Genomic DNA, 15244 nt, shown 5'->3' on the forward strand with positions numbered 1-15244 from the left:
TCTTTCATGGAAAGTGTTCTACCATTTTTCTTAAGCTAACTCTGAATTTGAATAATCTTTGAATGCAGTAAATAAAAGAAATGCTACAAGTATATCAATGTAGTTGACTTGGAAATGAGTACTCCAGTGTCTGTCTAATAATGTTAACTGGTACAGTGTGAACAATTTCCAGAAAGTATAACATTAAATCTTTAAAAAGTATTTACGTTTCAAATTTTCAAAAGGCATTGGACTCGGTTACTTGTCTTCGTGATTCAAAATCATTATTCCAAACAATAAAGGGAAAATTCATTGGTACTTAGGGTCAGCAGAAAATATGATTGACAAATTGGACCAAATAAGTGCATTGTTTGTTATACTTCTAGTAAGCTTTTCATGTAAATTTTTGCCTATAATAATCTACTGAAAATATCTGAATAACAAATAGCCAGAATGAGTAGCCTAACTACACCTCTGAAACTACTTATGTGATCTATCATGTAAACAAATATATTTAAATGATTTACATTTCAGTTTTGAGACTAACATTCTATAATTGTTTTATGGAGATGATCTAAATTCATAGTTATTTTAGAATTTTGAAACAAAATGTAGTAATGAAAGAGTTAAAGAAGTTTAAAAATACTTATTACAAATAAGGATTTTTTAAACTTTGAGATTTTATATTATCCATAAGATTTTCTTGCTGGTCCTTTGTGGTCAGTTTTCTGTTTAATTTCCTGCTGAACTAGCAGAATTTTTAGTGACAGAACAAAATGCCTCATGGTATTTCTTTTGGCTCTTATATATTCTGAGTTCATATCCCACCATGATCAACTTTGCCTTTCATCCTTTCAGGGTTGACAAAATAAGAGTGCCAGTCAAATATTGAGATTGGACTGCATCGACTGACTCCTTTCTCCTAATATTGCTGGCATTGTTCTTTAATTAGAAACATCTTATGAAAACATGAGCAGAGGTCACAGTGTGGAAGAAATAAGTGGTTTGAGACAATTGGGGTTGTATGTGAGATAGGGAGGTGTTTACAGATGTTTTAAATTATTTAAAACATTGAATAACTGACTTTTTTTAAAAGTACCTTTTGGTGGAGTTTTTTTTCTTTTTTTTTTAAAGTAAAAAGAAGTGATTCTGAAGGTTGGTAAGTCTTCCAACCTGTATTAGTTGACAGTCCTTAAGTAAATATTGTGTGGAATTGATTGTTGAAAGACAAATGTGTATCTAGGCTTAAACAATTTCACGAGTGTAGTATGTTAGAAATTTATTTCAAATGAACAAATGAAGATATTTTAAGTAGTTATTAGGATATATATATATATATATATATAAATAAATATTCCTACAGAGTTTAGTGTACTAATTCAGCAAAATTAATTTTTAGCATGTTTAAAAGATTAAGTTGAAATAAGTAAACATTGAAAATATTAGATTGTCATCTTCAAGTACTATTATTCTCTATGAACATATTTTTGAGTTAGGACTAAGCTTTTGATACCTTTTATTTGTAAATATTGTTACTATTTTTAAGAATAGCATAAAGGCATAAGTAGCTCACAAATACCACCCTTCAACCCCTTTTATAGTGAATTTTTTTGTGCCACTCCTTAATACGAAAAAACAAAATAGTTTGCTTCCACAAAATTCTTCTTTCTTCACAGTATTTATAAAATTAGAAGCCATCTTGATTTTATTAAACATGGCTATATGTTCACCTCTTTTCAGTCCTCAAAGGCCTCACCCACCTGAGAAACACTATACCAGATAATGAAAGAATGGGAGTGTAGACAATTAAAATGTTAATAGTCGTTTTGTTCATGGCATATTACTCTAGAAATAGTTTTATCTCAGCTATGCAGAGGGCATAAATCACTCCTAATTTGACATTCACCAAAGACAAGCATTTTTGTTTTAGATATGAAGCATATCTTTTCTTTTATGAAACCAAGTCCTTTTCGCAACATAACAGTTTCATTCTAAAAAGTGGTGACCGCCTCCAGTTTTCTCTTCACACTATTTGAACAAATTTCTTTCAAAATTTTAGCACAATTTCTTGCTAAAATTATGTAGTGAGGCTTTATAAAGTAAAGGAAAAAGGAATCGACATATATTTCCCCTTTGTTGGAAGGAACTTAGCATAGTCTATGAAATATATGCATTGTTAGTATTATATAAAAAATAGCTGGTAATAGTATTTTGTATATCTTGTGTATATGTGAAACTATGTGTATGTCTTAATTTGATTTGATAATTACTGCTGCATCTCATCATTTCATCCACTTTTACTTTTCAATGAGTTTATAATTTTTAAATTCTAAAATTTGTATAAGTAACTGAATTATATAAAATTTGATGATGACTGTAGTTTAAATTCTGATCCTTCCATTAAACTATCAAAATAACTTTATATTGGTGCTGCTTCACACTTCTCACTCTTGTTATCTAGCTTATTTGCTTGATATATTGATTTGCTTTTATGAGTGAAAATGCTTGTCCCAAAGCTAATTAAAACCTGATACTTCAGTGTATAAAGTTTTGTTGGGATGCTAAGTTCTTGACAATTATATCCAGTGTCTAAGCGTAGTAGTACTATTTCCAAATATGGGGAACAATAGTTATTCCTTTCTCTAATTCCTCAACTATCAGCTGAATATAATTCTGACAGAGATAATAAATTGAGATTAATTTCAAAACTTGATACCTGATGGTATCAATGAAAGAATTGAAAAATGATCAGAATTTTGCTGTCATCTGAACTTAGGATCAAACTAATTATTTTATAATCGAATTCTTCATTTTTTTCTGATTTTTATAATTGTACCTGTATTTCAATTTGTCAAATTGTTCTTATGGCTTACAGCCTAATCACTCTTACTGCTCTTGCTTCTAAACTGTCCTGATTTTTTGCCATTTACTTATAGAAGTATGTATATTTAATTTTACTTAACAGTACTGTATAAATCTGATTACTTAACCATTTTATTCATGACCCAGTATTTTAAGAAGCTTCTATTTAGATTACACTGATAATACAGGTTATAATTTTTCTTTATGAACTTGTTGGTCGAGTTAATGAAACAATGTCATCTAAACTACTTGTTTAGAGATGTTTGCAGCCTTGTAAGTTACACTGGGTTATGTGTAACGGTAATTCTAAACTTGGTTGAAAACAATATTTTAATATATTTCTATTTCAATAAGAGTCCATATAAAAAGTCATCATTAAAGACAACAGCAGAGGCAAGAAGCAGGAGTGCAGCTGAAGCCAGTGTTAAACTGAATGGAAGAGAGAGCTCAGTGGACAGCAGGAGTGGTCCATATTAAAGGGAATTTAGAATGAAAAGCAGTGATGAGCAAGATATTCAGAATTGCAGACAGAGCTAACAGTCTATTTTCTAATAGATTTTTTTCATGATCAATATTTTCATTCAAGGAATATTGAATAGTATTTTTAGTAGAAAGTGATTATTTTCTAAAGATTAACATATCTCTAGGCTAACATTGCATTTTTTTTATATTATGAAAATATAGTCTTCAATTTTCATCCTTTGTAACTTAATACAAAACATCAGAAGCAGCACTCAAAAGTTCTTTTTATTTCTCTGGTTTATTTTTTCCTTTCTTGCTCACTGTAATATAATCCTTTGACATTGAAAAATCATTTGAGTTATAGAAATTAAATTTCTATAGGGCATCAACAAGATTCATTATTGCTGCCAAATTATGTAACAAAACCTGTCTAATTTTTCAAAATTAAACGAACAATTCAGATTAAATCTTGGAACAAAGCTGAAAGAAACCAGTTCATATTAAAAGGAATGTTTTAGTCTCTTAAAGTTTGTTAGTTTCATACTAAATATGATCTGCACTGATATAATATAATCATCCCATCTTTCCACCTCAAAAGAGCCCTAAAGGTTGTCTCTTCCTTCTTGGGATTTTTTGAATTTTTATTGACACCATTACTAATTGTTGCAGTGTATTCATGCTCACCATAATTTTAATAATGTTAAGTTGATAAATATGTCTCCAATCTAACACAGGGTTTTTCTGTAAGAGAATATCTTAGTGTTTAATATTTTATTAGATTTAGCTAGTGTGCTAATGACCACAGTTGTCGTTGGTTGTAGCACTTTCATAATCAAATTAAAATTCTCAACTGAAACCATGTTGTTATAAGACAGAATGAAAACTGCTTGAATTCTGGTTGTATTTCAAACATCAGTAAATAAAAAATTTAATACAAACCTCTGTAAAATACTTATTTTAAAAATACATTGAAGCACATGAACAGTGTAATGTTGGAAGTAGAACAACAGAGCAGATGACAAAGACAGAAAAATGGGTTTGATATTGTTTGAAAATGATTAATTACATGTAGTTTCCAAATTAAGTTAATGAAACACTATTGAAATGTGAGTGATATTCAGTATTAGTTTGTCATTGTAAATCATGAACTCTTATCAATTAATATTGTGTAGCCTCTGAACTTTATATTTGAGCATTTATTTGTTAAATGTTATTACAAAAATTGGTAGATTAGAAGACATTTGTTAACATAATGTGCTGCATTGAAGCATCTGATGTTAGAAACATTTATAATCAATATATCTGCATAGTTATTATGCTAACAAAATTTTTTGATCTGAACTAAGAAATTGGTAAATTTTGTTTACATTACAAAAATGAAGAACTTGAAAAAGTATTTTGAGCAGAAGTAATTTTTTTTATATTTTGTAAATCTCTTAAATTCTTGGTTGTTGGTAACCTAGTTTTTAAAATCTTCAGATAACATGAAAGATGGTAACAAATTTAATGTACTTACTCTTCACTAATATTAAAAGATATGGAATTGTTTTGTAATTATGTAATGTATTGGTAGTTGAGTTTTAAAAAACAATTTCATTTATATTTCATGTATTAAAAAAGAAAATATTGAATGTTCAATCAAATCCTAGTTACATCTTAACTATTATAATTAGATGATTTGTTTTTAATTTTTTTAATGCAAAGAATAGTCCATTTGTATTTTTTTTTTTCTGTAAAAATGGTGTAGCCTTTTATATTTTACTGAATCTTTTTTTTTCTTCCATTCACACCCTTTATCTCAGAATTTTCAAATAACAGTAAAGTTTTTAGATAATGTAACAAAAACTTGATCATGTGAAATATTTTTTAGTTTAAATTTTAGTTGAAAATTTGTAATTTATTGATTCTGTCAGGTTAGCCCTATAAAATCTAAGTGTCATTTTCTTCACATTATTGCTGAAAGAGAATGTCTTGAATTAATATTTCTGGTTAATGTAAACTGATGTTTAAAGAAATCATATTACTGCCCATCATTGCAGGAACTTCAATGTTTACAATGAAAAATATCCTCATGAATCAAATAATGAATTACGAAACTGCTGAGATACTTAGCGTAAAGTTATGCTAGGCATTATAAAAGTACTATTCAGAAATGACAACCGGAAACGGACCTGTCTCTCTTTTGTGCCTCAACAGCACATATAATGTTGCTTACAGTGTTGGGCATTATTTTTTAAATTTCAAATGGAACCAAAAACAGCTCTTATTCATTATATATGTACACACATATACATGCAAGATCTTGCATAGAAAATTAATATCCACCCTACATTCTCTACTGGTTGCTACTTACTAAGTATGTATAATTTTTGTAATGTGCCATATTTGGGTTTTAAGTAAGATTTCCATTTCATATTTCAGCTACCATATAGTTACTATCTAAAGGTTAGCAACATTAATTTTTCAGTATTAAAATAAATTTGGTAGCTGTAATTTTATAATTTCAGATACTATATTCAGGACATTCTCTATGAACTGTTGATATCCTGATACTAAATAGTTATTACATTTAAATTTATTCTGCATTTGACCTAGTTGCTAATGCCATTGGATTACTTTCTCTTCTATTAATACTAGCTTATTGTTCTTGTATAGTGTAAGCTGTCTTATTGAGCTATGTCTGGTGCTAGTAAACAACTCTTGCTGACAAGCTACCTACCTGGCAAGCAAATAGGAATCAATAAAAGGTTTTTTTTTTTCTTGTAAATATATATGTTAATATATTCAAGTTATTTCTAAAATATTTGTGTGGAAGATTGATGCAATTATTTGTTGTAATTATATATTTGTTTTAATACAAACATTAGGATTGATTTAAATAAGTTTAAACTATATTTATGATCTGTAAACTTATTAAAATTCATATTGATTTGATGGTGTATACGTGTGTATACACTACCTTTTGGAAGAAAAATTACCAGTAATTAATATTATACTTTTATATTCACAAGAAAATGCCTGTCAAAGTTAATTACCAACATAATTATGTTTAATGCTTGATTCACTTCTTGGAGTATTAATAATTTAGCATGCAACCTTGATTCTTCATATCACATTTACATTGATTCCATAAACATATCTCAAAATATAATCGATTGGAGTCAAACCAATCTTGTCTCCTTTGGCAGTATAAATACAGTCACTAGGCATAGAAAGAAAACATACCTTACCCTCCTAAAATTTGAACAAAATGCATCAAGAACCCTCAAGATAGATACTGATGCCAGGCCCCATTACTAAGAATTGCTGCTGTCAAAACGCTTTCAACACAGCAAAAACTTTATCTCTAAGGCGTTTTCTTCAGGGTTGGAAAATAAATTTAAATCAAGGCCTTTTTCAACAAAACTTAGGTGAGACCCACAACAAAATATTGCTTTCACATCTAGGTTAGTGCGGTGGTTAAACATACATTCTAAATTGCATTGTAAAACAAAAAAAGGGGGGGTGCCTATTTGATTGGCATGAAGTTTTCCTCTGCCTTTTGTCACTACTACTTCAGTGATCTCTGCACCTTTCGATTTGGCTTAATCTCATATTCGTCCATTTCAGGCACTTCCAACTTGTTCCTTGCTACTCCCTCCTGTCAATCACAGATCCTGCACTAACTACTACATCTTTCTTCCTAGAAATATTTCCATATCCTTGTTTTCCCTGCAGACATCAATTTACAACTGGGGGAGAAACATTAACTGCATTGACTTTGTCTTAGAGGTTGTGTGCTAATCATTGACTACTCACTTTTCCACACCAAAATAGGACCAAAAATAAAAGTCAATATTTTAAAAATCACAAACTGTTGCATTTAATTTAAGAGATCTGTGAACAATAAGTCTAGAATATGTTTGTTTTTAAATATTTCATTATGATAATGAATATAAATGGATTAGAAGTTAAATATACAAAATGACTTCATCTGAATTTTCAGTGTTTACATTTAACAATTTTGATCTACTTAAAATCACAAGGTCATGACTTCTAAAGGATTACATTGAAAATATAACTTGCAATTAAGTTCATGTGTTACCAGAATCATGTGGTTTGTGCATTTAAGTTAAAACTTGCAAAAGTCAATGTCATCATATAAGATAAAACTTCATCAAACAGTGGTAACGAAACGATAAAAGAAATAAACTTACTCTAGTAATATATAACTACCCATTATTATGAAAACCATGTTTCATGCTTACATAAAAATATAGATTTTTAAAACAATAAATGAATTGAAATCTACATAGATCTTAACATTTGTTGATATGAAGATTCATGTTTAGGATCATTTCATTTCATCTCATTTGATATTTTCCTTTCTAGTTGTGTGCATATTTTCAAATCAAACTAGTTCATTGTTAGAAATATTTGATTTTTAATAAAACATTAAATATATTTGACAAATATTTCTATAAAATATTGAAATTTTTAGGAATTTTTTTTTTTTTTTAATCTTATAAATTAATTGAAATACTTTATACAAATTGCTAAAATATTGAATATTGATACTTTCATGGTTTTCTGCCAGAACATTTGCTTTCTTCACTTTTCAAAATGTTTTTTTTTTTTAATGGTTGCTTGTATTGGTCTATTTAATGTTTTAAATATATATATATATAAGATACATATATATATATATATATATATATATATATGTTATTTTTTTTAGTATATTATCTAAATTCTAATATATTGAAATAGTAAAAATTGCTAAATCATATCAGTACTTTATTAGAAAATGATTCTTTACAGCACTTAGAAATTCTTCCTTTGTGGATGGCAAACCATCAACTTTGATTGTAGTATTATTAGGGGGTCAGATATTGATGTTCCATACTGTTTATATTTCAACTAGTGTGGAAAGTGCACAACTTATATGTGGATAACTTGGGCTCTATTCAAAAAAGAGAGGAAAAAAATCTACTACAGCAATAGTGCCAATCAATTGCTTTAAGCCATCTTTCAGAGATGAATGAACAAAGATTTATAATAATTAATTTTAATTTGCTTTTAAGTTTCATTTAATTCTGTTTTTATTTATTCAATTTTCCTTTTCTCTTTTTTTCTGGCTCACCTTGGTACAACTCTGTGATGCCTGTTATATTAGATGAAATACAGTAACCATGCTACTGCTGGTAATATAATTCTGAAAACTTCTGGCTTCAGTATCTTAGCAGTTAGCTTAGATATCTTTTAAAGTCTTCCATATAGAAGTTATATTTTAATTGTATATTATGAAGATACTTTGGTAGGAAAATGGGAATGGATTTAGGAAGTTATTGAAGCCAGTCTTTCTGAATTATTTTTTTTTATATTACAATAATATTAGGAATGCTGCTGTTGAGTACCTATCTTGAGATTTGATTATAATAGCAGCAATATTCCTCACTTTATGCATAATCAAAATGCATAAAATATCATTCATTTGAACTCTATTTACTTCTTTCTCTCTTCACTTTTCTTCTTACTCTTCCTCTCTCTTTTTTTTTTTTCTTAGTTGGTTCAAATTTCCATCTTCGACAGTTTTAATCCGGGTAACAATTTGTATCCAAATGATGCATAATAGTGTAGACATTTATAGAAACAAACATTTATAGATTTTATTTAAATTAGGCTGAAAGTTCCACTCAATGGTATCTTGATAGGTATTGAAAGTCAGGTCTGGGCACCCTCATATGCATACGAAGATTGTCAACCCGGGGACGAACCGTTGAGACATAATATGATGGCTTCTCTTCAAATTTGGCACAAAAACCAAGGTGAGCCATGAATGCATTGCTTTGATTTTTCCCATAGCCAAATTTTTCATTTGTTCTCATTACAATATCTGTCAGGAGAATGATGTCACTTGCCAAATTTAGCATAATTCTATTTTGTGAACGAGTGGATAAAACATGCATGTCTTAAATAACTTTTTAAAAAATGGTAAAAATCAAACATATCCATGCTTTTTGTTTGTGTCTAACATTAAAGTTTCAGGTGGCTGACTCTGGACATCACTGTTACTTTTGTCCTTTTCCCTTCGGTGTCCATTTATTTCCATGCAAAATTTTGCCTGGCTTGATTGGAAATTTGCAATTATCATTTTTTCAAGGCATTTATGTAATGAGATTTCAGAAAAACTTTTAATGCTTTAAGCCCTTGCCTAGCCTTCCTCTTTAGTGGCTATTAGATTCTTTATTTCTCAAATTGACAGCACCATCCTTATACATTTATGGCCATTGCTTGTTGCACACCTGTAATCTAATTTTTTTTTTCATTCGAAAGTTACAGTATTGTATTCTAGATTTAGTATTCCTTTTCTGTATTTACTAACAAATTTTATTTTTCCTTATATATATTCATTAGTTTACTTAATTTTACACCAGATACACTTTTAATTTTATCATATATAGTTTAGATGGTTTTGAACCGCTTCTATAAAATGATAGCAGTATGTGCAAGTTCCAGTGTTTGTAAGTGTTCATTTAAGTAGATATCCTTAGCAGTGAGTGTTGAAACCTTCAAAACTTAGGGCAAGCCATAAATAACTAATGAATACGTTGATTCCAGCGTCTCCCCACAAGCCTAAGGCTATTTATTTTTAATGATATTGGGTTTCACACATTCTATGTAACTGAAAAATTTTCTCAGGATAATCACTGGATCTTAATGTAACATATTTTGCTTTATGACAAATGTAATTAAAATATACGAGAATAGTTGTGAAGCACTTGTTTTATGGAATAAAAATAATGTACAATTACAAAGATGTGATAGGAAAGATTTGCTTGTGAATCTTGTTTCCACTATTAAAAACCAAAGAATAACTTCTATCACAAACAAACAAACAAATGGTATGGTCCTTAGTCCATGCTTGCAACACATTCAGAAATTGAGTTTTGAATCACCATGTTAAAATTTAAAAAATCAAAAGCATCATCTTCCAATAGTTGAAAAAAGTAGGTTTGTGTACGGAGTAATAAAATATTCCATAATTGATTTCTGCATTTATGTGACTGCCTGACATATGCTACACTGCAATAAGAATATATGCTCCATAAAATTGGGAAACCAAAGTTTATACACACACAGACATACATGTCACTGGCTATAGTAGTTTTTCAATTGCCCTAATGCCCAAGAATGGCATATGCAGGCAAAAATATCAAAATCAATATTTCAAATGTACTGAAAATAGGAAGAAATAGCTTACAAAATTACAAATGATGGTGAGAGATGGTACCAGTGAGAAATTTTTATTACTTTATCTTTTCAAAAAAATTCCTCTCCCCCACTTTTTTTTCCCTAGCAGTTGTTAATAAATTTATGGATAGACAAAAGTTTATAACTGAGGTGTTTTATTAGTTCGTTTATTTAAAAAGATCTCCCTTGGCATATATTTCACAAAGACTTATTTTATTTTTTAAAGGTACATGTGTAGGCATTATTAGTTGATCACTTTAGACTGCTGAAAAATGGCAAGATCTGATTGAATATCTATTTAGAATGTTCCACTAGTTTCCAGTTTACAACATTTTCATTTATTTTTACTAACAGAGACCTGGACTACATTTTCTTTTTAACATTTAGCAACCATGGCAGTCTTTTGATCTTCCTCTCCCTTTCTTATTTTTTTTAAGTTTATAAAAATGTAGCTCAGAAAAATGAAAAAAATTATTCCTTGATCTTGGTTCTCATAAATACGAGTTCTGAATTTTCTTTTTAAACAATTTTATATTTCATTAATCGAAATTGACTTTGTCTCACATTTCTTTTCTGTACTCAAATGCAACTAATATAAAATAATTCAACATTAAAAAATAAGCTATTTATATAACATTTGCTGTGGTTTTGAACATATATAATGCATATATATGTTATATATATTGTATATATTATGTATATTTTATATATTGTATACATTATATATATATTTTGTATTAACTGTTTTTGCAAAATCTCATTGCCTAATACTAATTTGGATTTTTTTTTTCTATTAAAAGCTGAACTTATTTCAATTTATTTTAAATGACTATTATTTATTTTAATCAAGGAACATTTTTATGTTTTTCTATTACTATATTAGGATTTACTACATCAACTGTGGCTACAAATTAAAATTATATGCCATTGTAGTAAATAATTTTAAAAATGTTTTACTTTTAGTATTGAGTGATTATATATTTAACTCATCTGAACGTTATAACCAGTATTTTTCTTGTGTAGGTGGGGTAAGTCATTTTGGCAAATCTACTCCTTTCCAAACAATACCCATTTAAGCTTACTATTTTGCAAGTTACTAATTTTGGTATATAGCAAGTTGATATTGACACCATATAAATTAACCAATTTTTGGTTGATAGCCAAGTATCTTTGCTTCACCCACAGTTTCTATCTTAACAATAAAAAAAGAAAATCACTTTCCTGGCTTATGAATAAATATATATGTATATGTCTGCACTCTTTCTGATTGCAGTGTAAGTACTAAATAAGCAGAACATGTCCACAAAGGGAGCCCAGCATTTTTTTTTTTTTTTCATTTGTTTGTTCAGGTATGACTGCATGGTGCAGAAGCTTGCTTCTCAACCACATGATTTTGAGTTCAGTCTCACTGTGAGGCACTTTAGGCAAGTGTTTACTAAAGCCCTTGGTTGGGCTAAGCCTTTTGAGTGGATTTCATAAATGGAAAAATGAAAGGAGCCTGTTGTTTGTGTATCCCAGTATTGACATTGTATGATAATAGTAAATTTGGTGACAAAGGTCATCTACCTGTAGAAAATCTGCCCTTGCATTCTTTGACTCATGCAACTATGGAAAATTGGATTCCAAAATTGTCATTTTTGAAATTTTTAGCTGGTAAAGCAACTCAGTGGAGGCTCCTTCATAAATGTAAAACTAAAATTGTTAGTACAGGAGAGGGTTTTTTTTTTTTTTTTTTTACCTGAGATAGAAAAAAATTTACCCTTTTCAAGAATTCTCTATTTCAGAGAAAAGGTCCTTGTAAATCTCAGTTGACTAGTTTTCCTACTGGGTTTGGTTTTGCTATATAAATTAGCAAAGCTTAAAATTTGTGGTTGCTGACACTTGGGATAATATTCAGTCAGGTGTCTGGTATGTTCAAATGATAGAGTAAACTACCTTTTAATATCAATTTGCTGATATCACCACAGAACCATTAAATTAATCATGGTATTTTCTATTAGTTATAATATTGCCATATTTTCAGAATATTTGTTAGTGCGTAGTATTTCACAGAGACTGATGTTGATGAACAAGTGGTTAGTGTCTTAACAATATCCACCTCTTTTCATATAGAAAGTCCATATCCTTGCTATGGATAGTTTAGTTATTTGAGGATGTTTATTATTTATTCAAGCAATTGCATGAGTAAAAGCTGAGATTTTATGCCAATAATGTTAGTGCAATCTCTAACCTACACACAACACGTTTTGATTCAAGCCTTTGCTGATGTGGCACGTTTCCCCCACCTTTGAATAGTGTTGTTTACAAATAATTGCTTGATTGTATTTCACCTTCCTCTCTTTAGAGCCAAACTTCTTTGCATAAAGTTAAATTTCATTAAAGATTTTGATTTTTCTCAAAAGCCAAATGCCACTTTAGCATTGTATGGAAGAAAAGCCTTATGAAATTTAATAATTTATAAAACTGAAATCAATATAATGAATTTGGTGTTGCTACTTCTATTTTTATCATTGTGCCATTACTGATTTACTACTACTTCATTTTTTTTAGTTTTGAAAAGTTTCCTGATAATTTCTGAATCATTTCTATTTTCCCTACTATATTATAGTAGTAGTACAGGAGAAATAAAATACAGCTTTACTATTTTAACTTCCTGCATGTAAATATATGGAAGAATTCTGATAATTTACTTAATTCTTCCTTGAATTGGTCTCGGTTATTTTTGTCATGGTCTTTCAATTAATATACAAACAAGTATCATTAAAAACAAAATGATATACATTAGAGATACAGAGAGCCTATGTGGTAACTAGAATTACTACACACTTACTAGACTACTAATGCCCTTTGGCTGACTACAAAATCATTAAAACTGTTACAAGCAAGGTGCACTGTTTTGTTTGACTGTTGGAGTGGGTTTCATTTCTAGTTAATATTAAAACTACCTGGGCAGTGGATTGACTGAATCTATTGAATGATAGATAAAATACCTTGTGATATTTAATTACAGATGTTCAGATCATGCTGTTGTTAATTTTGTTCTTCATCCTTTCAGGGATGGTAAATTAAGTACCAGTGAGCTGCTATTAAATATAGTCAGCTATACAACTTCCTCTATATAAAATCTTTAAAAACTTAAAAACTCACTATTTGGAAGACAATCCAGTTGGAAACAATTCTAATAAAGACCAATTCATCCTGCTAGTTTTTTTTAAGTTTTTTTTTTTTTTATCCTGGCATATTATACATAAAATAGTACTGCTAAATCATTTACTTGTCAGCCTGAAAATGTAATATTTAGTGTCTTTGTTCTGTCACACCATGTAGTGGAACAGCTGTACTTAAGCATTCAGTTAAACAAGCTATATAAATGCTCAATCTTTAACCTCAGCTACAAAACCAAGGTTAACTGTCCATTGTAACTGAAGCTGTCTACCCTGGCTATTATTTTATTATTCCCTTGGTTTAGATCATTTCTCTATATGTTTGGTGCTAAATCCCTTGCAAAGCATTCACTGCTTTCAACAGTTATTGTGTGTGTATTAATAACTTTTTTGTGGTATCGTGTAAAGAAATTTAGGAATTCCTAAAGAAAAAGTTTAATTTCAAACTACTAGCTGTCGTTTTAGTTGAAGATATTTTCCCTTACTTATAACACAGCATAATGTCATTACTGTTTTTGCTCCATCATAATGTTTCTTTACACATTTTATAAAAACCCACATTCTGAAATACACCTTTGTTTTTTTTTGTTTTTTTGTTTTTTGTGAATTCTTTAGGCATATTTTACAAACATTCAGTTGGATTTTTAAAAAATTACTACTCAACACATTTACGTTTTGCTGTCTAAAGAAAAGAATTGTTAAATATTTCAGTCAATCTTGTCAGTATTAACTTGCATTTTATATTTTTACTATTAATGCTCAAGAAGTAGTTTATCCTTTTAATTAGTGAAGCTTGCAGTTACATTTTCTCTTTTCTATTTAATGTTTGAGTATTTTAAAATGACTACATTTTTTAACCATAAAAATATTGTTTAAAAATTATGCAGTGTTTTTTCTTCTTTAAACAGTAATTTTTTTTTTTTTTTTTGTAAGCATTAAAAAAATGTTTCAAAGATGAATTACAGATGTTATTAATGTAAAATTTTGTTAGTGTATTTTATTAAAGATAACTTGTTCATCTTTAGGGAGGTGGGATTCGATGAAATTTTAAGTAGAAATTATTAAAGGTAAATTAATTTTTATTACAGGGGAGAATGTCCACCTTAAGATTTTAGTTCCAAGTGCAGCTGCTGGAGCCATTATTGGCAAAGGTGGAGAAACAATTGCACAAGTGCAGAAAGATGCAGGAGCCAGAGTAAAGATGTCGAAAGCTAATGATCATTATCCTGGTAACTATTTTCTGTTTGTGAGGACTAACAAATATATTTTTAGGTTATAAGCTGAGAAATGGGGGGCATTTTATAATTAACAAATGAAGACATCTGGATGAATGTAGTGAGTGTTTACAATGATTGTCTATTTTATCTTCTAGTCTAATAAAAGAATTATGGAAATGTTTTAGATTACTTATGTGGCAAATATCTTACTTTAACTAGTTTAAGTTGAGAAATAACTGATTTTAACTATCATTTGGTATGTCTTGGTGCTCTGTGTGTGTGTGTGTGTGTGTGTGTGTGTGTGTGTGTGTGTGTGTGTGTGTGTGT

At 29.1% G+C, this 15244-nt stretch overlaps 1 protein-coding gene across 1 annotated transcript in view; it reads left to right on the top strand.

The window, feature by feature from the left end:
- The window catches only part of LOC106868340 (RNA-binding protein Pasilla), a 41066-nt gene that overhangs the window by 19152 nt on the left and 6670 nt on the right, over nucleotides 1-15244 (top strand). The window contains exons 3-4 of the mRNA XM_052973476.1: nucleotides 8997-9110; nucleotides 14789-14972. Coding sequence (XP_052829436.1) covers nucleotides 8997-9110; nucleotides 14789-14972 — 298 coding nt within the window. The remainder of the gene's footprint in view (nucleotides 1-8996; nucleotides 9111-14788; nucleotides 14973-15244) is intronic.

This window comes from Octopus bimaculoides, chromosome 16 (assembly GCF_001194135.2).
Source record: "Octopus bimaculoides isolate UCB-OBI-ISO-001 chromosome 16, ASM119413v2, whole genome shotgun sequence".
Classification (NCBI taxonomy): Eukaryota; Metazoa; Mollusca; class Cephalopoda; order Octopoda; family Octopodidae; genus Octopus; species Octopus bimaculoides.